At 37.5% G+C, this 25646-nt stretch overlaps 1 protein-coding gene across 2 annotated transcripts in view; it reads left to right on the top strand.

The window, feature by feature from the left end:
* Positions 1-25646, top strand: part of glra1 (glycine receptor, alpha 1) — a 167665-nt gene that overhangs the window by 48402 nt on the left and 93617 nt on the right. Inside the window, exon 4 of one of the 2 annotated variants that reach the window (XM_038295419.1) lies at positions 9957-9995. The exons of the other annotated variant lie outside the window; for it this stretch is intronic. Within the exon in view, the coding sequence (XP_038151347.1) occupies positions 9957-9995 (39 nt within the window). The remainder of the gene's footprint in view (positions 1-9956; positions 9996-25646) is intronic. 2 annotated transcript variants of the gene reach the window in all.

Here is a 25646-nt window from a genome sequence, read left to right as displayed (position 1 = left end):
TTTAGACCTGGTCCAGACAAAGCAGTTTGAGTTTATGCAACAAGGTCCTTGTGTGGTCATAGGGTTCCTTCACAGTAAAGCAATCATGAAACCAACTGCATTTCAAACTCGGCTTTGAGAGTTTGTAAAAAATTAGAAGCTACCCCGGGATCACTATCATGTTACCTCTATATGCGTAACCCGCTACTCTTCACTACGAGTCTATGGTCTTTCAGTGTGGTGTGCCACATTTAAGCTTTCAAGTGTTGATATACATCATTTGTGTCCTAAGCCTCAGACACCACAGTTGGGAAAGTGGAACCTGTGATTTCTCCTCCTCTATAGCTGTTAGCATAGAACCACAGAAATTCACGTATATAAAGGGATTAAAGCCAATCAGGTTTAAATGAAAAGTCAGGAAAAAGTATTTTTTTATGTCCAAAGTGAAGTGAGAATGCTATGCTCATTGGTATTCCATTAAAACTGAACTGTGGCAAAATTTTATAATTCATACCTACATGAACTTGAAATGGCAAAAATATGGCCTTTTATATTGTGGTACTTGTGGTTTTTGCCATATACCTAAAAATTGCTGTCTATTAATTTCAGCTGTTATGATCTGTAGAGAAAAGTCCTTGAGGGATTGGCCAGGTTGATTAATCTATCACTAGGGATTCACTGTGTTATCAGCCAACTGTATGCAGGGGAGTTCCTCTCAGAACAACTACAGAATTCTTCTAAGTAGGATCATAACTTTCATGTTCTGATCACAATATTCTCCGGAGACGGAATAAGTATGGGAAATATCCCTGCCTCATCCAGGAACTAAGTCTGGATGATGGTCGTTTGAATCATCTGAGCTCCAGAATAACATAACACTTTCAATTTGGAGAGGCCTTTTTAAGCGTTTTTAAATGTTTTCAGCTGAAAATCCTGGGAATGGTAAGCGGCAAATGCCTGTGTCAAAAGTCATTCAGTGTAAAGAAGTACTGTCACCTCTGTCCCTCTTTGTAGATGGTTTTACAGTTTTGTCTCTAATCTAGTCTGTTGTCCACGGGAACACCAAGATATTTATACTCCTCCACCACCTCCACTTCTTCTCCCATGATGGTAATAGCATTTAAGTTTTTCATGTTTCTTTTAAAATCCACAATCATCTAAAATGTTTTACTTACATTCAACATCAGATGATTGCTTCCACACCATGCCAAAAAGTGGGTTGACAATTGTCTGTACTCAGTTAACTATCCATCTCTGATATACCCCACAACTGCAGGGTCATGAGAGTATTTCAGCAAGGAGTCTTGTACTGGAGGTCAGAAGTGTAAAGAGTGCAAATAAATACAGACAGAGAGTACTGGCAGTAATGAAGAAGGTTAGAAAAGAATGCCTCTATGCTCCTAAGTTTCTTTGGCATGAGCTAATAATGAGCTATAAGGAAACCCACAATCATTTGGGTTACATGGTAAATAGGCACAGACCACTTCTCAGAAATAAACAAAATACAATATTACTTTACATGAAGTATGTGTGACACATGCAAATGTAAGCACCTTCACACGTTTTGCTTTGTAAAAAGCTTCAAAGCTCACTATATTAGAGTAACTTTTGTTTTTTGTAGTTCTTTTTCAGAAAGCTCTAGTCTTCGATTTGACTAGCATCATCCATGCACATTTCAGTTGAACAATGACATCCAGGGGGCTAAAGGCTATCTTGAATCAGCATAGCATTCTGGACTTCTTTTCCCCCAGCCACAAAAGGGATGGGTACAGAAACATGGTATCAAAACAGGCTTTGGACTATGTTGGACAGACGTCAAGGCCTGACAAGTTTTAGTCTTATCAGTCCTGTAAAAGGTATTATTAAGGTCACATTTTTCTTTTTTTATTGAGGCTTCACCTAAAAATAAATTGCATTACGGATCTCTTCATAAACACACACGGCTAGGGGACTGATGGGAGTAGGTAACATTCTGCTCCCACATGTTACCAACCGTTTAGTGACTTCTCAGACCCATTTTGCGATTTTTTTTCAAAAGTTATTAGTAATAAATCTAGAAACTTTGGAAACAAGTAAAGCAGTAAACACTTCAAATCAACAGTCTTTAGCAAGGATGCTGTTTTAAGTCCCTCCCACTTTAAAAGCAATGACAGGCCTGTCATTCAGGACCCTACCTGCAGTCAGAGGAGAGGAGAGAGCCACTCAAGTCTCAAATTAGGAAGATTCTAAGGTCTCGAATATATTGACCAACCCACCCTCCCCCTGTGAAATTCCAAGAAATGGTTTGGTCCTCAGGTCCTGCCTTGGTGCAACAGCTTCTTGTCTGTCACCAGCAGTTTGCTAGACTTCAGCGCCTGATGCACATCATTTTACAGAGAGCCATTGAACAACATAAATTAACAAGAAGATGTGTAAATAAGTAGCAGTGTGGAAAATCCTTCCACGGCTGAAGAATGCAGTGCCCCAAAAAAATCAACGTATTTAAAAAAAAAAAGAACACAAAGACAAGAGAAAGAGGAAATATTAAGTAATACATAACCTGGGCTTTCAAGAAAGGTTTTAACTACTACCGCTTGATTATTAACTTGTTGAATAGAATAATCCATCTACTGTATCTGCTGGCTGCCACTTCTTAGTTAATCCTCCTGAAGGTTGGAACGAAATTACATAATCGAGGATGCTGACTGACTGGGTATTGCTGTACGTCTTAACTGGAAAATGATTACAAGGTTTTTTTATTTATAATTTTGTTTTGTTTTTAGTAGAAAAAGTAAACCAAGATTATTCCAGCATTTAATGAGTCTATTGTGTCTTTAACTAAAACAGAGGCAATGCAACTAAGCCAGAAAGCTCACAAAGCTGAGAATTTACATTTACAAACCAGACCAGGCAACAGGAAAACGGGATAGTCCTCAGAGGATTAACATCAGCTGACGGCTAGTCAATATTAAGCAGGATATTTAAATTAAATAACTGTCCTTCTCCCTCCTTCATCATGTAAACAGATGATCCACGAGCAGCAGCGCCACCCTTCACCCCCTTCCCTGTCCCAATGAAGAAGGTGAGCTACATTATGTTTTGGAACAGGCCAGTTAGCATCATTACAGAGTTTGTGGGATTTTTTCTCTTTTTACCATTTTAAAAAATACATTTGAACTTTTTCATATATATATATATATATATATATACATAAAATTGAAACACATAATTTTTTCTACATAATGAGCACTATGAAATAAAAATAGCCTGCAGCTGTTTGTACTGGATCGTGGACAGCTGAAGGAAAACACTTGAGTCGCCTCCAGCATCCTTTAAAATAGCTGTTAATTTTAAAATTGTTCAGTTAGATTTTTATATTCAGATTGAGTTACAGCCATTGAAAGACCTCAATACATCTTAATCATTCTTAGGAACAACATGAAGCGACCACACCAAAATACATTTATTGTATTGTCATTACATTGATAAATAACCTAAAAATAAGTTCTCAGGGCCAGCATAAAAAAATCAGTCCTTTATCAAAGTTATAGCGAAAACTAATAGGTCTATATTTTAAAATCTAAAACTATTTTGTTTTAAATAAGCTTTTATTATTTTGGGAGGATAATTTTTAATGTAAAGATTAAAGTTGATGTATATATGCCATTTTTCACGTTAGGATAATTTCCATTGTTGAAATTTTACATGTTCTTGACTTTCTTGACTTTTGTGAACCTACTCAGAGATGACTAAACTAATTTACACCAGATAGTCTGGAGGAGGTATCCTCAATTCTGGCCCTCAAGGTCTGGTGTCCTGCACCTTTTAGATATGTCTCTGCTTCAACACACCTTACAGTAGTTTAATAATTAGGTCATTTGGAGGACTCTGGCACTTGACTGCATGCGGGGGAGGTAATTCAGCAATTAATTCAGGTGTGGAAGCAGATACACATTTTAAGCCCTGAAAGCACCGAAATCGGATTTTGTGTCCAATATCCAAGGTCGTAGCATCATTGAAACTCAATGGGGATGAACACACCTGACACGATTTTTTTTCACAGGGGGCTTGCATAGCTCCGAGTGAGATAGAGTACATGTACCCAGCAATTCACCGGCAATTTCATGGGTCTGGCAGGAATAGAGGCACGGTTTCAAACTAAAGCAAATCCGCTGTGGGGGAAATTACCAAAAAAAATCTGTCAATCACACTGGAAAACAGTCACGTTTAATTCACACAGTGAATATAAATCAGGCAGGACCGATGATCAATATATATAAACAATCAATTAAACTTAAAACAAGAATACTTTACTCATGATAGGAGTTCAGGAGAACAGAAAATGTATAAATTAGTTATCCTCTTTGAACCTCACTGGTAATCTTTGAACAACGTTCAGGTAGTCTTATATGAAAAAAAAATAAAAAAAACAGGACTTTTATAAACTTCCCAGATCTCTCTCTCTGCGAATCACCTCTCACTGCCTCAGCCAGAATATAAACCATCCCACCGCCTTTATTGCGTTTTCATTTTCTTTAAATGTGGTCCCCATTAAGTTTTTGATATAGACCTATAAAAATCCTCTATCTGTTCTGGTTTGAGATGCTGCACAGACTCATAGGTTGGGCTTTGCTTTATATCAGTGGCATTTTTTATTTATTTATATATTTTCAAGAACTTTTTTAATCTGTCCAAGTTAAATTATAGAAAACAGTTTTAATTTGTGTGGCAGAGAGAGAGAGCTGAAAAAATATCAGCACTGATCTGCTCACCCAGACTAGTCAGAGCCTCTCCATACGCAGTCAGTGTGACATGGAAAAAAAGTCATACTAGTGTGTTTAAGCCTTAAAGTGTGCAGGCATCGGACCTCATGGGCCGGGCAAAGGAAGCCTGGTTTTGAGATTTTACCAAGAGAAATCATTAATAATTCTTTTCCAGTTGCTCTAACCTTGCAAAATGAGTGTAGTGTTGGCAAGACGGTTATAGGTTCGGACTATTAACAGCAGTTATACTAGTGGATCTATCACCTGCGGTTTTGTTAAACATTTGTATCTTACCACCGAATCATAACCCTAACCCCCTTTCACTCAAAAATAAATGCAAGGTTTCATAAACTCTGCTGTTCAATGGCATCACCTCACGCTGTTATATAAATTAATTGATGACAGGAGGCTCATGTGCAAAAGAGAACCTGAAGTTCTCATTTGGTACCCAATTGGACAGATAATAAATCCAATTTGGTTACCTTTTTCGGCACATTTTTAATGAATTAAGATTGTAGTGGTTGACATATTTGCAAGACACTTTAACAAATGATTTTAATTGTATTAGAAGATAGGGTGATTATGAAGTAAGAAGTGTAAACAGAATCAAATGCCCATTAACAGAACTCAACCTTTCTGGTGCTAGAGAGATCAGGCAGAAGATCAGACATACTGGACTCTTTACTGATGTTAATACATTGATTGTGTTTGGATTGTTATATTCCTTTAGGGGATTTTTAAAATATTCTAAATTGTCACTGTCTATTTAAAGGTACAGTAGCTTATATTTTTCCATAAATTTAATAAAATTTAGGATTTCATAATTCCACTCTACACCACTCTACACAGACTAAGAGCCTCTGTGGCAAAGACTCTGGCTGACTTCCATCTTTCAAACTGCTTCAGTCTTCACTGTGATGAACCGGGTCTATGGCTTGCATTTTTTTGTATCTGACCAGAGTAGTAATAAGCCCAAAAAAAAAAAAAAACTGTATTGTGAAAAAACTAAATATAACATAAAATATTTTATGCATTTCTTCCATATGCTTCCACTGAATAAAAGTGACATCAACACCATTGATTTGAATATTACTGCTTTAACTGACTCCTTTTTCACATCTTTTCACCAAATGAATATATAAGCTTACTGTCAAGGAAGAGATTTTGAGTGAATTTCTTTCTTGATTTCTCGACACCTTTCCAGTTTATTAGCTGAAGTGATAAGCTTCTAATAGGGCAAGTGTTTTCTATTAGCTTTTTTCAAACAAAATGGGAACAGTTAAAGGCCAGTCAACTCAGACTTTTATTGATTATTCAATCAAAACTTGACAAATGCTTAAGAGTTCTTAAAATGTATTTGCATTATCTAGAGTGATTTGTCTTAAATATAAGTTTTCCTGGTACAGCTGTAACGATCAATTAGCCCATGTGAACATTAATTATCTGTTTATACAAAATTAAAGCATTATTATTTGTTATCCAATTGCAAATGAAAGTAAAAAAAAAAGAATTAGAAGTACAGCAACAAGAAGACAGAACAGGGAATATGTCTCCTGCAGGAGGATATTTGTGGCACCACTAAGCAGCTGTGATAGTTTCCCTCTTTCAGCCATGATCCTTTTTTTCCCCTCTGCTCACTCCGCTCATTGGAAAATGCTTCCTCCCTCTGTTTGCTGAGAAATCCTCACGTTGGGGGAAAAAATCTTAGAAAATCCACCGTCGCCTCACTTCACCACTGAGTCGCCTCACTTCACCACTGAGCTCTGAACAAGTGGATATGAGTCCGGTATTAACGGTGAACGAGTATGCTCAGCATCCTACTCTTCTTTTAACTTTTCTTTTTTCACAGCTGGAGCACTTGTTGTTGCACATAGTGTCTCCTTTTTTTGACCACAGTTGAAGTTGTCAATGTGGGATGGTAGTTATTAGCTGTCAGAGCCTGATGTTCATTTGGTCTTATCGACACTTGTTTAATGGGTACTTAATGGGATTAATGGGTATAAGGTAATGGGCGTGGGATGGGGGACTGGCTGCAAGGGAAAAATGGATGGTTGGAAGAGCAAGGGGAAGGGTGGAAAGGCAACCATGCTGGCTTAGAGACTTGGAGGGAGTTGCTTCTGGAAATAGCTTAGTAAATATCAGATTAGGCAATGGTGCAGCCAGGGCTTCATATGCAAACATGGATTATGTTAAGAGGACTTGAAAGGCTACAATACTCTGACTTCTCAGCAGGTCACCCATCCATGGCTAATAACTTCAAGAGAAGGGGAATACCGCTTTATTAAAGGCCATTCAGTCCTCCAGTGAATCTGATCACACTTCTAATTACTAGCTCGAGAGAAAAAGTGGCTAACAAAGAGATTAAGGTTTACTGTTGTTACGCAAGCATGAAGAGGGTGAGAAGCTTTTTCCGTGTTAGTTTTTGAAAGTAAACAGGAGGGGAAAAAAAGTTAAATAGAAATAAAAAAATCCTACAAAGTCCGCACATTGGAAAATATAGTTTATGAAATTATTAGCCAATACGGACAGTCTCTGCCTTTAACAGACAGGTTTAAGTATCTTGTATTGTTTTATTTACAAGTAGTGATGGATAGAGCAGGCGATTGACTGTCGGATTTGGGCATTATCTCCACTAATGTGGACTACTTCAACTCTGTTGGGGTTATAAAGAGCCTTGACAAATAGGTCAGCTTTCAACTTGCTGGAATGTCTATGTTCCACTCCTCACCTATGGTCAAAATATATAGATTCTGGATAGGAGAAAAATGTGTCTCTGTAGGATCTCTGGCCTCAGCTTTAGAAAGGTGAAGAGTTCCATCATCTAAGGAGGCTTGGCGTATAACTGCACATTGAAGGAAGTCAGAGGAGGTAGCTAAAGCATATACTGTAATCAGAATTTGTCCTGATTGCCTTTGTAATGTAAGTTTACCAAGCTAGTAACTAAACTGTCCATACCAATTAGCTAAGAAGGTCCAAGGTTTAAGAAGCACCATGTTGAGCAAAAAGAAGGTCTGTCAGGAAGGGCCATAATTAGATATGGAAAACCTACTGTAAGGTTTGGAGTGTGTGTAAAATGCTTTTTGTTTGTTGTTAGATCCATTCTGAAGTTATTTTGCTTAGGTTTTTCTATTTTTTAGATAAAGTTATAGGCAATGATTTTTTAGATAAAGTTATAGGCAATGAATCCTTGAAGTTTGTTCATAGCTTTGAATGGGGAGCCCTGAAGACTCATATGAACTTTGGTGGTTATTGTACAAATCGGTTTTGATCTCTTTAAAGGAATTAGTTGAATGTGAAGTTTTTTTTAAGGTATCAAAACTGTCAACATCCTGTAAGGTTTCAACTATATCAAGGAAACCATTGTGCAGCACTCCTACCTGATAATTCAGGTATATGTGCTGATTTTTTTATATTAGTAAAGCAGGGAAAAGGGTCATTGCTTGAATTATTCAATAAGATGCTCTTTATTGAAAAGCATTCATGGCCTTTGGCTGTCAAACAGCTAGGTGTATTGGCTCATTATAAAGTCTTTAAGCACCCATTTTAAAAGAAGCATACTATTTAAGAGGCAAATCACGGAGTGTAGGATCTTTGTTTCCAGCGCAGAGGCAAAGAATTTAGTTATATTTATATCAAATTTATATCAAATCAGAACTTTTATTATTTTTTGAACTTCGTCATTAAATGATAGGAATTATACCGCCAAAAAATACCGAAGCTAAGAGAAAGGAACCTCGACATTTTGCTTGGTCACTGGGTTAAACCTGGGCTAAGCCCAGACATAGAGAGATTAAGCCATAGGTTTAGTTAGATAACAGAATTTAAGTCACCTGCCTATAGATAGATCATGGTCATGGTGGATGCTTTCAATCTATTCTAAAAGCCATTTCCTTGTTTTTGTGGATTGACAGTGACTGATAACAGCATTACTCTGAGATTTCCACTGGATGCTGTTGCCATCATTCACACTGGTGGCTGTCGAGTAAAGTGAACCCAGTTTGGTCTGGATCAGTCAGTTCAGGTTTGAGGCAAAATATAACATTAACTGACAAATCTAAGCTCTAAGGGTTGAATTAACTATAAATGCAAATGATATCAGTGCCACTCCCTAACCACTGAGAGATTGGTTGATGTTGAGAAACCCTTGCTAGATAAATACACAGTATATCTTACCCAGAGTTAACTGATAACAGGTTTGATTGCGTTGAGGGTTTAATAGAACAGCTGCTGATCAAAGCAGCAGTACAACTTTCTGTCTTTGCTCCTTGTACTTTCTGGAACTTTCCAGACAAATCCAATAAATCTAATAAGCCACCAATCTTCCATGACACATGAGGCAGAGTCCGCAGTAGAGCACTAACTTTTGTAGAGTGAACAAGGGGAAAATGCCTTGTCGCTGCAGAGCAATGAATCGTTCACCCTCTACTTCCAGTTACTTGACATTAGCAGGCGGGCATTTCTCTATTATAAATCAGCCTTGCCGCAGCCTGGAAGATCTGAAACTGAAATGATGTGGCCCATTTGTGAAAGGTTACAGATTTACATCATGGGCTCCATTTCAGCCAAATTAGTTCAATTAAATTATGATCATTAAAAGAGAAAATAGGGTTTTATTTCACATTTAGAGATCATTTATGTTGGTAGCTTTTACTAGATCTGGATTGAAAATATTAAAAAGAACAAAGAAATAATTTAAAGGATTTTGCTTAAAGTTGTGGTTGAAAACTTGCTACCATGAATAGAGAAATAAGTTTTCTTGAAGGCAAAAAAGCCAAAATGAAGCCAGTTTGACATGTAGTCTTTGCATCCCTACCCTTTCTCCTCGCCCTCCTTTCTCTTTCTGGCCTCCTGCATCTCCTTTAGTGCATTTTGCTAGTCTTATTTAAGCTCCTCTTGACAGAGCCGCATTGCAACCCTCCTCCTCCTCATTCCAGTGCATTGCCTTTCCTTTCCTGCCCGCTGCAGTATGGCAGTAGATTGTTTCCTTACAGACTCGTTGCATCCCCCTTCCTGCTATTGCCTTCCCTACCGTCCCCTCAAGTCTCCCCCTCTGCCACACACTCACTCTTGCTGAGTGTTGGCAGCAGAGCGACACCTTAGATAGGTGTGCCTTGCTGTCTTGTTCGTTCGTTGATAGAAGAAGCTGTTGTTTTCCTTAATGAGGAGAAACAACGTATAGTTGGTAAGGTGGTGTTAGTATATGCTGTGTTTAATTCTGATCTGTTTCTTTGTTAGACCCCAAAGGCTCCAAAAATGAAGCTACTCACAAGAAAGGTACTTTCCTTTTTTTTCAGTTTCTTTTGTTCATTTCTTTTGATTTTATTTCTTTATTGTTTTGTTTTTACTCTTCTCCCTCTCTTCCCTGGCCATCTTCATTTGTGTTTAACAGTCACTCTTGCAGTAATGGGTTGTTTGCAGGTGTTGAGAAGAAGAAAAAACATTGGCAAATGTCTTTCTGATGTAGATCGAGATATTGCCTTGTGTTGATGTTTTTGTATGAATTAAAGTTGTTAACCTTGTTGACTGGAAACTTCAGCCGTTTTAAAGCTTTAGCCTGCTTAATTCATTGGGCTGGTGAATATAAACTTGCCTGAAATAATTTTTTATTTAGTTTAACAAATGGTTTTGGGCGCCCTTGACATTCGCACTTTCCACAGAAAAATATAAGGTATCAATGAATTTTGTTTCTGGTTACTGGAAATATATGTGTTTAATTCATAATTTAATATTCCCACACCTTTTTGTCAATCTTCTCCTCTCAGACACTGCTGTTGTCTTGAGAATCTTTGTGGTCACAGATGAGTGCAGAAAGTAGCAGATGACAACTGTTATTCAATATGCAGAGTCAGTTAATTGAAATGATGATGATATAAATAATATCTGGTCTTTATCAGGTCCTAGGGTGAGTCAAATCAACCCTCAATTGTATGCAAGATACAACTAATTCCCCACTGTAATTATTTAAAAGAGCACAGATAAGGTCCAAAGGTAGATGCTCTGTTTGGAAATGAAGTTTACCATTGCTGCCTTGAACACAAATCCAGGTGCTCAATCTCAGATGCTGCAGGAATAGCGCCTAGGCCTAAGTGTTTAAAGGTCATGACAGGGAAAAATTATGCTTGACTTTAGAAGTAATAGAGTCTTTCTCTATTAAACATCGAAATTGAAACTGAAAATTGAAAGTGACACCAAAGCAAAAATAGTTCTTTATGACGCATTGCATATTTTGAGAAAGCATACCACCACTAACACATTTGTGGAGTTTTAGATGATTTGGACCTGGCTTGGCGCTGATTAGGCCTAGGCATCGTGCATTTGATAATTCTACAATGATCTCCCCTGTAGAACAAAATAATTCAGTCTCTAATGTGACAGCTTTTCGACTGCTGACACTCGTCACCAACTTCCAGCTCTTTGAAATGTTATTATGCTAGCTTAAAATAGCCGTGAAGAAACAAACAATAGAAAGACATTCGATTAGCCTTATAAACCAGACTAAATGTGAGATTGAATGTGTAATTTAGTCTGGCCCCGATGAATAACACATTGGAAGATTGTTGATGAGAACAACCCATTGTCTCTCACCTGTCTGTGCCTATCGGCCAACGCTCTGACCAATGAGTGCAACTGACTGTGACATAGTAAGCGCGACAGAAAGCAGGTGGGGGAATGTAAACAAATGGCAAATACGTCCTTCTTAAAAGTGAATGAGCGTAGAGCCTCTTCCTGCTCACGTTTCAATGAAAACCCCAAGTTTAATCCTTCCAAAACTTATTCCAAAGCTGAGTCATACAAGAGCTTTTCAATAGTTTTTGCCATCTTCCTTGTTGTGCTTTCTCCAGCGTTGCACAGCTTTGTCGTCACGCCCTCAAAACCCCGCCCGCTTTGTATCCAGAAATTCAAAACGCATCTCTGCGTTGTCATTGGCCTGCCAGTTCTAGGGCCTGGGGCATTAATCGAGGCTAGACCACTCGCAGACAAAAATGATTTTGGCCGCTGGCGGGTGAGGCTAGTTTACTTGGCTAAAATTGGATAGAATCAGTGTTGTTTTTGACAGCCATCTTAGATTTAGTCTTAGTCTTTCAGACAAAAACGTTGTTAGCAATCCAGACCTAAACTGAATGAATATGCTACTAAAGTGTTTAATTTAAAGGAAACATAGAAAATGTTTTAATGACAATACAAGGAAACATTTGCATCATATGTAACAAACAGGATACAGTAGCATGGCTGATACTGCTTAGCAGATTATAGCACCAATGATGCATTTTAGCATGTCTGACCAACGAGGCACTAATTTTGATTTAGTCTCGTCTCATTAATGAAAACTCAAACCTATGACTAGTGCTATTTTAGTCATTAAAGATTTATTTTTTGCTCGTCGGTTTTTCGTTATTGTCATTTAAAAAAAGGAGCGTTAACAAAATAATTTCGTCATTGGTGACAAAAACAACGCTGGATAGAAGATTGTGCCAAATGCCCTCCAGAATGATTTGAGGCATTGAAAAAGTAAAAAAAAAACATTAATACTAAGAGTTTCTGCTGCTCACAGTGGTAATAAAGGCTGCTGGATTACAGAGTGTGCTTAGTTTTTCCCACATCATCTGTTTAATTTATGGCAATCATTTGTTTTCAGTTATTAAAGTTGATGTCAAAAATTGGAATAATTTAGTACCTGATGAAGATCCAAACATAAAGTGTTTTAAATAAAACCTTGAGTTAAATGAGGATGTACTCTATATTCCCTTGTTAGTGTATTTACACTAGACAAATGTCATACAAGTTTTAATATAACTAATGGGACCTTTTTTTGGTAATAAATCCTAACAGCTAAGAAAAGATTTGTATTAAGTTTCAATTATACCTTCTTAATCTCTGTGGGTCTGATGTGTTTTTTAAGAGCAACAGTACCCTGTGACACTCCTGCACACCCTGGTCATTGATCCTGACTCAGCACAACCTCTGTTAAACCAAAATGCTTTATCCAAAGCAACATTTGGATCAATGAGGCCTTCTGCTGCAAGAAACAAAACAAGCCAAAGGAAAATAGAAAGTTTCAGAGAGAACATCTTCTGGGCGTCCTTCCAAATTCTGTAAGCATCTTCAGGACTGATCAAACATAATGACTCTGCCTGGCCTCCATTTTCAGAAACACTGACTCATTTTATGTTAAAAACCCAGCACATAAAAGCTTGGTACAGTACAGAGTAATAAATCAGAAGTTCAGTTTCTAGTGAAAAGAAAGTGTGGTTACGTCAGTATTGTCATGAGATCATTTAGTCCAACAATTTCTCTGGCTAATTTTAGAGCTCAGTAAGTGATGCATTTGATGGTTATCATTACTTAATGTATTTGCAACAAAACATCTTTAAATTGATGCACAATTTAGGCTTGAAAATACTGTTGTAAATATAAATGAATCTGAAACTCAGATTTTTATACTCTTCTAGTTTGAAAAGTGGGTTTATATTTTTAACTTCCTAAAACTTTTTTTCTATATTTATGCCAAGGCTGTAATGTCTTGCAAATTATCGTCTTAAGTTAGGTGTTAGAAAGACGTACAGATTGATGGATTTTCCCTGGTTATATTTTACCAATATACATTTATTAAAACAAATAGGGTAGATCAATGACTTAATTACAAAGCTTTTCTGATGCAAATAGGAAACATGCCATGGATGGAGTTCCATCTTAAAAGGTGAAGCATTTTTCACTTATACTGTGAAAAATACAAATAACACTCTTTCAAATGGATAGTTTAGCGCATTAAAGGAAAACACAGTTTATTTCCTTTTGTCTCACTGGAATATATTTATTATTACCAAAGTAATACATACACTGATAAACGTGCTTATCATAATTCTGATACAAAGAGACAAGGTCATGATAAAAAAGACCATGATAAAATACGATCCTACCTAGTTACCTGTCTCTCCAGTGAGACTTTCTTTTGTTTTAACCTTTGTTTGAAGAGAGTTTAAGCTGGGAATGGAGCAAATGGTAAAGGTGAGTCACTAGGTTTTCTGCATTGGGACAATACAAAGCCTACACAGACTGAGCACACTAAAAAGTGTACTAAAGAAGTCAATCAGAAAAGGCAGTTTGAAGAAAATGTCATTTGGACCATGACATTAAATGAAAGTTCAACTTTATCAGGGTCTGAAGCAGATATTATCCTTTTGTGTCTAATTACCCTCAGCGAATAATGTCTTCCAGGGAGCGTATTGGTTTGCAGACTAAAGACCCCAATTACCTCCTGAGCTTATTCTGTCGGCCACTGCTGTCAGCTTCACAGGAGAACAAGCTTTATATTAGCAGGCAGCAGCCTGTCTGCCTCCAGGCAGTCCATATGCATAACTTATCCACTAGCTTGGCAAAGGAAGAAAAATAACGAAAGCCACAGAGTTAATAAGTTAATTTCTCATTTTAATGTTCAAGCACAATTACAGTTCAAGAAGTTTAGAGATGCAAAAGGACCACTGTGGACATCAGTCAATGAATAAAAGCTAATGAAGGCAGTTTACTGCAGTGTGCTACAATATGCATTTACAGTTTTTTGTTCAGATCTACAAAGTCAATGGGTTTGTTTCTGTTTCCATTTTGTAATAAAATAGCATTTAAATTTGCTTAGATTTTATTTTTTTTATTTACTAACAGAATCAACTCTGCAGTCAGTAACTTAATTTCAGAAGAAAAAAATGTTTAAGTATGGAAAGTTGTTTTTGAGTTAGCACAAAGTTACAAAAAAGGCTGACATGCCAGAATGAATTAATTTCTTGACTCAAAGTATGATTTCTGTAGTAAGTATTGATACATTTTCAGTGTATCAAATTGTTTTGTAGCTGAAAATATGAAAGAGGCATTTTGACAGAAGTTTTATAACCTGGAAGAAAAAAATTTAACAATTTTAACAGATATTAAACTGTTTTTTTTTTTTTTTTTTGTTAACAAACAAGGAAGCGCAAAAACCAGGAGATCTTTATAAATGGGAGGTGTATATAGAAGGTATTTCTCCTTTAGCGTGTTAAGCAGAATTCTGTGAGCAGGTCAGGCCCTTGAGTAGTGGTACAACCACTGCAGGCAAGAGTCGTTCGTCCTGATTCGAGCCTGTGCTCTGCTCCTTCTGTTGTCCAATATTCAGCACATTTTACATGTAACTCACTTTCTCACATTGGCACTTTTGTCCTGAAATGTTAGGCCAGAGGATATCTGATGACTAAGTCTTGGTCCTTCCCCTTTTAGTGCTCTGCGCACAGCGTGCAGATTCAATCCTACACAGATTTATGCTCATGTGAGAGTTATTTTCCACTCAGGACAGTCCTGTAATACGGTTGCAGTGAGCTTTGCAGAAGGGACTGCAGCAGTTTGGAGCATATTGCCACTATTCGACTGTTCGTTGATAGCCAAAAAAAATTGCTGCTATGTAGATTTATACTCTTCCAAGAGGCCTGCCTTATGGAGCACATCTTTATAATGTGATTGCACAGTGCTGCAGAAAGCTAACACTGCAAAATGGTTATCCAAGGCAGAAGCAAATTGTATTGTCTAAGTGATGGTAGAGCTGAAAATACACTCGCACAGATTCATGCTAGCAGAAGTGGCCTCTTAAAAGATTTCAGCTAGTATGTGATACAAGAAGGAAGCTCAGCTCTAAATGGAAGGCTTAAGACATATTAAAAAATTACAATTTATTTGGACTAAACATTTGGCACCATAAGTAGGTGACGTTAAGTTTGACCTTTGAAATATACCAACATATATTTTCCTGCAATATGTCTTAACATTTAAAGACAAAACAAACAGAAATTGTATTCTACTAACATGAAATAATAAATGAGCGATTATTTATTTGAGATTAAGAGTTGTCATTCAATCATCAATCATTATGTGTAAAATGCAATTTATGCCAATGAAATCACCAATTGATATTAAAGAGAGTTATGTCTGACAATTTATACAACCATCCTAAACAGTCTAGAGTGCCTCTAATGCTCTTTTTCTCTTTAACTAACCATTGTTCTCCATAAGGTTTAAGGTCCGAATATGGTAGCTAAGAAAGAGGGGTTAATTTCTCCCTGTTGAACCATTTATGTATTGATTTGCCAATATGTTCTTGATCTTGTCAAAACCTATTCTCATTTCTGGCATGTACCATCAGATCTATATCTAAAATATTCAGACACACCAATAATGGTACTTTCATATCAAATATAAAACCTTCAAAAAATTTTCCAGCTTTGTGTTGTGTTCAGAGAAAATCTATTTACTATCACACCCCTTCTCATGTTAATCATGAGTGCTGATTTTTATTTGCATTCTTTTAACTTTTTTTTTTGTATTCGCACTAGCAGAGCACCTGCTAGGCAAGTTTGAATACGGTTCTTAACTTAGTAATGCCTCAGAAGCTGTTTTCCAGTTTTAGATGTTTTGGTAGGAGCCTCGGCTCTTTTAGACTCAAGGTTATTTCAACAAATGCTTCGGTTTGTTAGGGAATGTATTCTGTTTGTAAGAATCTCTCCCTGTGCTTCTTAAGTAGTGAAAACCTGTGTGACTGTACAACCTATTCTCATTATGAGTGCGTATGAAATCGTACGAAAAGTCATGCACACTATTTCATACGCTTTGGACGTTTTTTTTCGTTGTATGCGCATGCGCATCTGACGCACCATTCACGAATCTAGAATATCAATTACAGTTAGCCCTAACCCTGACCCTAAGATATAAAACAGCAAGCAACGTAGTTAGAGACATGAATAAGTGATGATTGCACTGTTTTTCCCAGTTTTCCGTCCGTCTGCGGATCTGCTCCGTCTGCCAGCGCATGCGCACTGATGTGGTTTTTTGAGGAAAAACGTCCAAAACGTACAAAATAGTGTGCATAACTTTTCGTACGAGTTCATACGTACTCATAATGAGAATATGTTGGACTGTATATGTGACCAGAACAGGCAGGAACTTTGGCAATACTGTATCTCTTCTCTCTTACGAGGTGTTAATAAAATACCGGCTTGAATGAAGAACACTGGATCTCAAATTCTTGTTAAATAAGACTTAGAGACTTGGTTTTCCGTGAACAGTGTGCATTTAGTTGCCTGAAATTAGCCAGAAATTCCCCTGGCCAGCAAAAGCAGTTCAGACAGCAGGCAAATTCACATGGCGGTTTCACATTGAGAACAGGATTTATACAAAGCGGGTAGCTGTACTGTATTTACTTTGGAAAGTCAAGCAAAGCCACAGGATTGAAGAAGTCTGCCAGGCACACAGAGGACCAAAGCATGGAGAGGCTGTGGCTGGCCAGGGCTAGCTCTATAGGCTAACCTTGGGAGATTGAAGGAGGACCGATGTACCTTGAATAAACCCTCCAGCACCAGAGCAGGGTAGAGGAGGCAGCTGGCTGGGGCTAGCTCTGAGGACTAACTGCGGGAGATCAAAGGAAGACAATGATACAACGAAGAAAAACCCACCGGGCAGAGTGGGGAGAGATGGCAGCAAAAGGCTGGTGTCTGTTTTAGAGGTAAGGGAGGAAAACAAGCTGTTTTTTTAGGGCTAAACTGAAACAGCTTTTTTTAAAAGCCACGTACAAACCTCTTAAGAGCATCCCCTACTTCATCACTTGTCAACATTATTTTCTCCATAAACAGCTCATCTCCAGCACTCATTCACTGTAGGTCAGAGCCACTTCTACATCCTGATTGGCTTTTGTGACCCGAATATAAACATAAGTTTAGCTTTCTCTATTAATGTAAACTCAATTTGTGTGCTTTTAGAGCCACCCACAACATATGGATAACATCTAAATTGTTTGCTTCTGCCACCACATTATCACACTTCAACCTCCAGAGAACTTAAAAAAGGAATCATCCCTCCAGAATCGCCATATTAGCCAGTGGAGATTTTGATTCTGGAAATTATACACCTTTTGTAGAGGTTTTTTGGCAATTTGGCAGGTAGATAGTGAGTAATAACTTTATGACAAAATGGTTACCCTAAAAGGCCACTCTGTGCTGCACAATAGTGAGATTTGAAAATATGCTAAAAAACTTTATTGTCCAGTTTTTGTGTGTAATGAATTATTGAAATTACCTTGGCTCTACAATCAACATTGTTGGTCACAGTTCTAGCTGTTTTGAACTTAAATAGTAGAGCTGCCACTAATGACAAATTTTCTAACGATTAATCTTTCAACAAATTTTTTGATTAGTCGACTAATCTTAACAACTAATAAAAAAAAAAAAAATCCCCACTGTTGGGTGTTTGCCGAGTAGCCCAGGATGGTGATGCCAAGTAAACAAAAAAGTTACATTTGTACTGTGTGCGCCTGTGCTCCTAGGATTAACCCTCTGTCTCAAGTCTGGTGCCATCACAAAAATTATTATAAACGCACATGCATAGCATGGTTCAACATTCATTCAGAAGGAAAATAAAGCGAGCTCTGATCATTATTGCTGCAGTAAAACATTTTTTTTACGAACTATGGCAAAAAAGTTTATAAGTACTCAAATTAACTAGTAATGTTAAAACTTGCCAACGAAAAATATTCTATTGTATATTTTGGTACTTGCAGTTTTTACCACAAACCTTAAAAATTTTTTATATTCACTTCCAGCCGCCACGAACGGCAGCGGGAAATCCCTCACAGGCTGGCAGCTGCAGAGAATCCCAGTGGGGAGCGCTATGCTGGAGGTCTGGCTCCAAAAAAGAACAGCATATTTTAGTATATTATATTTTATCATAATCCTGATGAACTGACTGCACAAATATGTTTGGAGGTGCAAATTCCTACTTAAAAATGGGTTAAAACAAATTTTCCAATTCATAAAGTAGATAAAACCAAGCTGCTCTCTAGCTTGAAGCTACAGAACAGAGCAGATAAACAATCAGAGCATCGAGTAGCCAGAGCGTTGAAGTATCAAAGCAACTTGACCCACAACGCCTCCTGTGTGAATGCAGACTTACAGAGAGAACAAACCACTGTATTACGAGCTGCCCGATAGTACTCCCATACTTGGATACCTTTGGTTTAGCAGATGCCTCCATCCTCGATTCAGACTCAGCTGTTGCTGCCATTTTTGCATCATGCTCAAAACCAGAACCATGAGCTCGTGAGAGGAGAGGAAAAGGGAGCCAACCATTTAAACAAAGCAAAACTAGTGCTGTGGAGCGGAATTACCTGAACTTAGATGAGCCGTTTGCTCAGACCAAAATAAATAGGCAATAAAAAGGATGACAAAAAAAAGTAATCAACGAAAAAATATCCATAGATGAATTGACATTGACTAATCACCACAGCACTATTAATTAGTCCTCTATAGATTTTCCGCCCACTCAGCCTACTAACCTTAGTAAGTGAGGCCAAGATGTTAAAAATGGTCTCAAAGTGTGTATGTAGAGCTAAAGTACATTGAAAAACAATGCTTAAAATTAAGGTTGAATTATTTTTTAAATGCATTTGCAACAAAAATGTATTTTGATTTTGAAATGGAATTAATTAAAGTGATGGTAAATCATTGGCGAGGACTGTGATTTCACATTTCTCATAAATTGCTTAGTCCACCAGCAGTTACAACTTCATGAAACTTTCATTCCTTGCAATCAGGAAGTTATGATGAATTAAAGCTACAGTGTGTAATTTTCAGCGACATCTAACGTCCAGACTGCAGACCGCAGCAACATGAACATCTTCCCCCCCACCGCTTCTCCCCCCCAACAGTACGGCGGAACAAAATGTCTTCCACGACGTCCGCATCACCTACCTTCTCAAGTGATGAGGTTTGTTTACATAGATAATTTTACAGATAGTATTTCATTAGTCTGTGTAGAGATAGATTTCAGTATCGTCTCAGTTCATCTCTCTCAACTTGCTGTAGTTACTTTCGAGCGTAATGGGCGATCTCGCAATCGCTAGTTTGTTGGCTCTGCACTGCCGTAGCGCAAAGATGTCTGCCTCCATGGCTGCGAGACCCGCTCCTATGTAATTATAAATAGCGAATTCTAAGGCAACGCAAATATTAAGGTTAAGAGGCTGAGCTCGTAGATGAAGATAAATAACAAAGTTATGTATAATATATTACATTTCTGACTGTATATCCCTGTAATTATTACACACTGTAGCTTTAAGTGTATATTTTAACTGATAAGAACATATTTTGAAAATACAATGAATATCAGAGTTTTGCAGACTGGAAGGGAAAATAGTTAATTAAGCTTTTTTAATATTCAAACGTATTTCCCATTCTATGCAGAGTTCTCTGGTTTGCAAATGCTTAGGGACCGTCTGAAAGTTGCAATACCAGGAAAATAATCCATCCATTCATCCATCTATCTATCTTCTTCCGCTTATCCGTGGCCGGGTAGCAGCTTCAGTAGGGAGGCCCAGACGTCCCTCTCTCCAGTCACTTGGGCCAGCTCCTCCGGAGGAATCCCAAGGCACTCCCAGGCCAGCCAAGAAACATAGTGAAACATAATGGAACTGTCTAACATCTACCTGATTTAAATTAATTTTATTAACCTTTGTGTTTATTATAAATTCAAAGCTATTTAATTGTTTCTTTTACTTTTCTCATCCAGGTTTAAGCACCTCAGGCAGTGAAAACCTCATAAACTCTTTTTCACACTGAGCTCTAAAATATTCTTCCCCTACTGACCTTAATTGATGGCTGATCATGATGTACTTCATTAAACTAAGCATCTGACTGTCTGATTCTGTCTGGAGGTGTGGTTGCAGGGCAGTGGACATGAGGCAGTCATGGGGTAAAAACTCAATACCAGTACATTTATTAAATTAGTTAAATAACTAACCAATGCTCAAACTCTCTTGTTGGTTTCCAGTTCCTTAACCCACATACAGAACCACAAGAGAAAAGGTAATCAGATAAATAAAGTTTATTTAAACAGTTAAAATAGTTCAGTGAATGGTATGGGTCTTTGGAGGGAGGGCTCTCGGGGTCGCTGCACACTGCTGAGCAGAAAAAGGAAGAGGATGTGTTTGAGGTTATTGGCCGTCAGATCTTTGAGAGAAGTTTACAAACTGATCTTACGTGGCCTGAAGTCTTCCATTACCCAGAAGGGAGGGGGATGTTGGTTGTGCTCTTAGTTCCTTTGTAGGCATGCAGGCTCCAGAGAGAGGTTTTGAATGAGTTGAGTTCAGGTTGATAATGTGGAGACTGCAGTGGAGAATGGACAGGTTTACTCAATCCAGGACAATCTAGGAACTGCTTGTGATGAAACTGAGGAGTTGATGGAGAGACTTGGGCAACCAGTGGGTTACCTTCCACGACATCACGAGGAGAGAGAATCCATCATGAGGAGCAAGATTCTCACAAGTAGGATCCATAGGGTCATGAGGAAACACCTGAGAGAAGGCAGAAAATGAGAGTCAATTACTGAAACTTTGTCTTCAGGAAAAGTACACAAAGAGTATCTCTATGGAGGCCCAGAGTACCACAACTAGCAAACACTCAGGCAACGAGGTGCTTGCAATCTGTTTCCTCTTAAGCTACAGGAAGATTAGGTAATGGGTAACAGGCGCGTACACAGAGCCAATGGGTGAGCCCTCCAATGGTTGAGCCTGCTCGTCTGCATTTGAGCCTGCCTGTCTGCATCTGTGCATGTCTGTGTGGGCACACTTCTCGACCCGTCGGACTCCAGACTCTGAACCTGCCTGAACGCTCTGTGGATTCCTGGAAGTCTGGATCCTTCTGTTCCTGCTTTGGTCGGAATTTCTGATCAGCTGTGGACTCTTGGATTCCTGGTGTGTTCCTGCCTGCTCTGTCTTCCCCTGACCTGGATCGGCTTCTTGCAACTTCTCCGGGGCTGCAGCATCAGGGACACTCTGGGCAACGCACGCTACATCTGGTGGAATGAACTGTGAAACCAGGTAAGTGGCGAATTGAGTTTATCATCTCCTGTCAGATGATCGTGGTCACTTACCTGTGTTTCTTTCCCCAGAGTGTCAGTGAATGGGTGGTGCCCCGTTCCCCTCCTGCAGCCACGGCGAGCCACAGATCCACAGCAGCGCGTTCTGTCCTGTTTATGTTTTTATTTTAATAAACGTTTTGAACTTTCCTATTGACTCTGTCAGCTTGAATACTGGGTCCATCTGTCCTGTTTATGACAAAATCAATGGTAACACATAAAAACAGCATGTTTTTAGACTACATGTTGATTTTTAATGAATGATTTCCCTGTAAAGAAATACATAATTGGTAAAAATGTTTTCCAGGACAAAGTTCTGGCTTGAAAATCCCTGCAGTTCAAACTGAGTACTGCTATTAACACAATGGTGAAATAATTGTACTTGGTTTTGTAGAAGAAATGATCAGCCGATGAGTCCAGGGACGCCAAATCTGTGAATATCTTTTCAACTTTACCGAAGTTTCTTATTTCTGTGTTGAGAGAGACTCTTTTATTGTTTCGGATAACAACGCCTGGCTCCATGTCCTTACTCAAGCTCAATTACACAGCAGCAAGTACTTTTTCCCCCAGGGCAGCTCTTACTTCATTGGCGCTTTTGCCACTAAAAAGTAACCAGATTCTGTCTTACAATATAAACAACGACAAACAAGCCTTTTTTCATTTCTGTTCAAAAGCATTAAAATTCAAATAATTTTTCTAACTTTACTTTTCCCTTTTTGAAACTGTAAAATTGAAATGCTTTGAATTTAATTTTGTTTTTGTATTTTAAAACAAAATTCAAATCACAATTTGTTTTTGGCTTTTTTAATTCCTTCTTTTAATTCTCATTTTTTAATTTATTATTAAAACAAAAAAGAGGAACCAGCAGTTTGTTTTGGGTTTTTTTTTTTTCGTATTATTTTGAATATATATTTTGTTTGACTACAGATCAAAAATAAATATTCGAAAAATAGAACAGTGAATAAACACAACTGTACACAGAGTGTTAATGACCTTGGGAGTAGATAGTATGGCTTCAAAACAATATCTCAGATTTTTTTTCCCTGTATCCATTTATTGACTTTTTTTCACTATACAAAATATTTGATTATTTCAACCTTTCTTTGTGGGATCACTGCTGAAAGTCTCCTTAATAAACTTTTAGGTTGAGGAAAGGAAACTACAAAACATATCGGTTATACTTATATCTAATTTGACTATTTGCATACAAGTCATTCCTAATTTGATTAAAAAATACAATTCGCAGTTCAAGTAAAAAATGTATTGAACTTTCAGTGAAAGAATGCAACTTAATTTCAAAATCAGCTGTAAATCAGTAATTGTAGTGCTACCCACACTTTTTAATGTAACGTGTTTTAAAGAATACAAGAAAGACAACAGTAAAGCTTTGTAGCAAATTAAAATTTGTGGATTTCAAAGGGTAATGTCAGTAAATATTGAGAAGAAATCAATTCCTTTCTAGTTGTAGTGGACCAGCAATCCATCAAGGTTGTCTGTCTTCCTGTGACAGCTCCCATAAGACCCTGGCCGCCTACAACCCTAAACAAGGAAAACCTGAAATGGAAAATGCAGTGAATAAATACATTATTTTTCTCTTTACAAAGAAAAAACTGTCAAAGTAGGGTTGTTGTTTCTGTTTTTTTTTCTGGAAGAATTGTAGAAGGTACGTTAATATGTTTGGTGAAGGTATAAAAAAGGTAAACGTATAAAAATTACACCAGCTCAGTTGAGCATCTACATTCCTTTCATAATGATTAAAAGCATCTGCCTAATGGGAGCACTCACAACACAGCACTAAATCACTTGCTGATTTATTTAGCAGCTGACCATAACACAAACAAACACTTTTTTTCAAATGGGCCATCTGTACAAGCATACAGTCTGGAATACAAACAGTAACTACATCAGACCCATAAGCTGAAGTCAAACAGAGAAAGAAACACAAGCAGCTTGAACAAGCACTGCTTGTACCTCAAGTTTTTTAATTTCCTGCATGTACGCACATTCCTACAGACTCTTGACACATCACTACCTTTTAGTAATCCACTGATATAATGCTGTGGTCACCTCATGTCCATCATTGTGTCGCCAACACAGTCCTGTTATTGATTTTTATCTCACTGCAGTCTGGCGGCTGCCAGCCTGTCATGTCCACCTGTCATTCAAAACCTTGCCAGGAACCCATAATGACTCCTTATTAATTAACTGCAGACGTATTTACTTATCTCATCTTTATGAAAGGGGTGATGATAAGTGTATGTGCCACAATACTACCTGCTAACATTTTTTTTTGTGTGTGTGTCCATTTTTTTTTCTGTGTGTGTGTGTCCATGAATAAAAGTCAATTTCTAAACCTTGTAATGGACTCTGATATTCATTGTATTTTCAAAATTCACACAATGGTTTTTGTGTTTCTTCTTTCTTTCTTCTCTTAATAATAATAATAATAATAATAATTTTTTTGGATCGTTCTTATAATAGTTTTAAATTGGAATACATTTATGGACACTCACAGTTGCTTTCCTCACTGCTGATGTCTCTTCACCTTTTTACTAGATCAGCAAACCAGTTATGATCATATATTGATGACCAGTTATCAATTGATAATCACCATTATATTATCACTATTTTCAAGGGGGTCCTTAGTATTTTTGTTTATAAATGACACTGTAAAAAATCTTGGCTAATACTGTGTACTCGAGATTGTATATATATATATATATATATTTTTTTTTTTTTTTTTTTTTTTTTTTCAGTCTATTTGCTCTGATTATGGACAACTTTTCATCATGTTGGTCTAGTCAGTCACAGAATGTGTTCCTAAAACTCTTGAGGATTGTTATGAAGTTTTTTAGGGCTTTGTTGGTTAAACTGTTTGCTTTGGCCATTTGTTGTTTCTGTCTTGTAATACAGATTTTGCAGAGTGTCTCATTGTTGAATCCTTAAGAAAAAAACAATTTATATCTGGAGTTATCAAGGCATTTATCTTGTTTCTTTTTTGACTACCTGAATTAGCTGTTGGAGTATACTTGGTATATCGAGCTCTGCTGAAAGATTAACCAGGTTTTCTTCAGACATGGATAATATCTTGAACTGTTGTCTACTAAAGACTTAGAGCCTTTGAATAGGCTGTTTATTAGACCAACAGATGTCATAAACATAGATTTTTTTTTATCCTAAATGCAAAAAGGACTGTGCCTGATATAGGTTCTGGTCTGGCATAAAATGTGATTGTATAAAGTTATAGCAACCTCATTCAGATGTATGGGGCCGGCCAGACTGCTCAACTTTCTTTGTATGTGTCCATGTATTTCTGAGGAAAGTAAACTCTTGGTCTAAGTTGGTCAGACCCACACAATAACATGATTCTGACAGTAAAACAGACACAATGGCAAAGTAAAATACATACGCTTTGGTAAAACCACAAAATAAAATGTGTTAATAGCAAGGCTAACCATTTTGTAAGTGTATAGGGAGTGGGGTAGTCTTGGGCATACAAAATCAGTAAAGCCATTGAAGAAAGTCTGGTCAGCAAGGAATAATAAATTATCATTATTTATAGCTAGAACTTCTCTGTTCGCGGTGATTTAATGAAGTTGGCGTTAATTATAAAAAAAAAATAATAATAATTTTCTTTGTGATCACTAAGTCCGGGACCAGCCAATTTTGCCCAAATATAGTAACACCTCACTCCCGTCATCTTCTGGCAGTGACATAATGGTGCGGTAAGCCTAGCACCATTCTCCCCACTTTACAAGTAAAATCAATGGGAACTACGAGACACATCAGCAATAAATAACAATTATTTAAGATTTCGAGAGGACTTCACCATTGAAATTCGCGAGAGCTATAGTTAAACTGACAATGTCCACGTGCATGGCAATTGGATGTTGTAATACATCCGGTAAAAGTGAAAAAAAAACATAGTCATTTCACCTATCCGATTCATGATCCACCATGGACAGGTTACTGCTGTCCTGGTTGTTGGATTGCCAACTTGAAGAGGGATGT

Source organism: Cyprinodon tularosa, unplaced genomic scaffold (assembly GCF_016077235.1).
Source record: "Cyprinodon tularosa strain WSP-4 unplaced genomic scaffold, ASM1607723v1 ctg355, whole genome shotgun sequence".
NCBI classification, from domain to species: domain Eukaryota; kingdom Metazoa; phylum Chordata; class Actinopteri; order Cyprinodontiformes; family Cyprinodontidae; genus Cyprinodon; species Cyprinodon tularosa.
The sequence above is the reverse complement of the archived record's forward strand: the minus strand, read 5'-3'. Positions and strand labels throughout refer to the sequence as shown.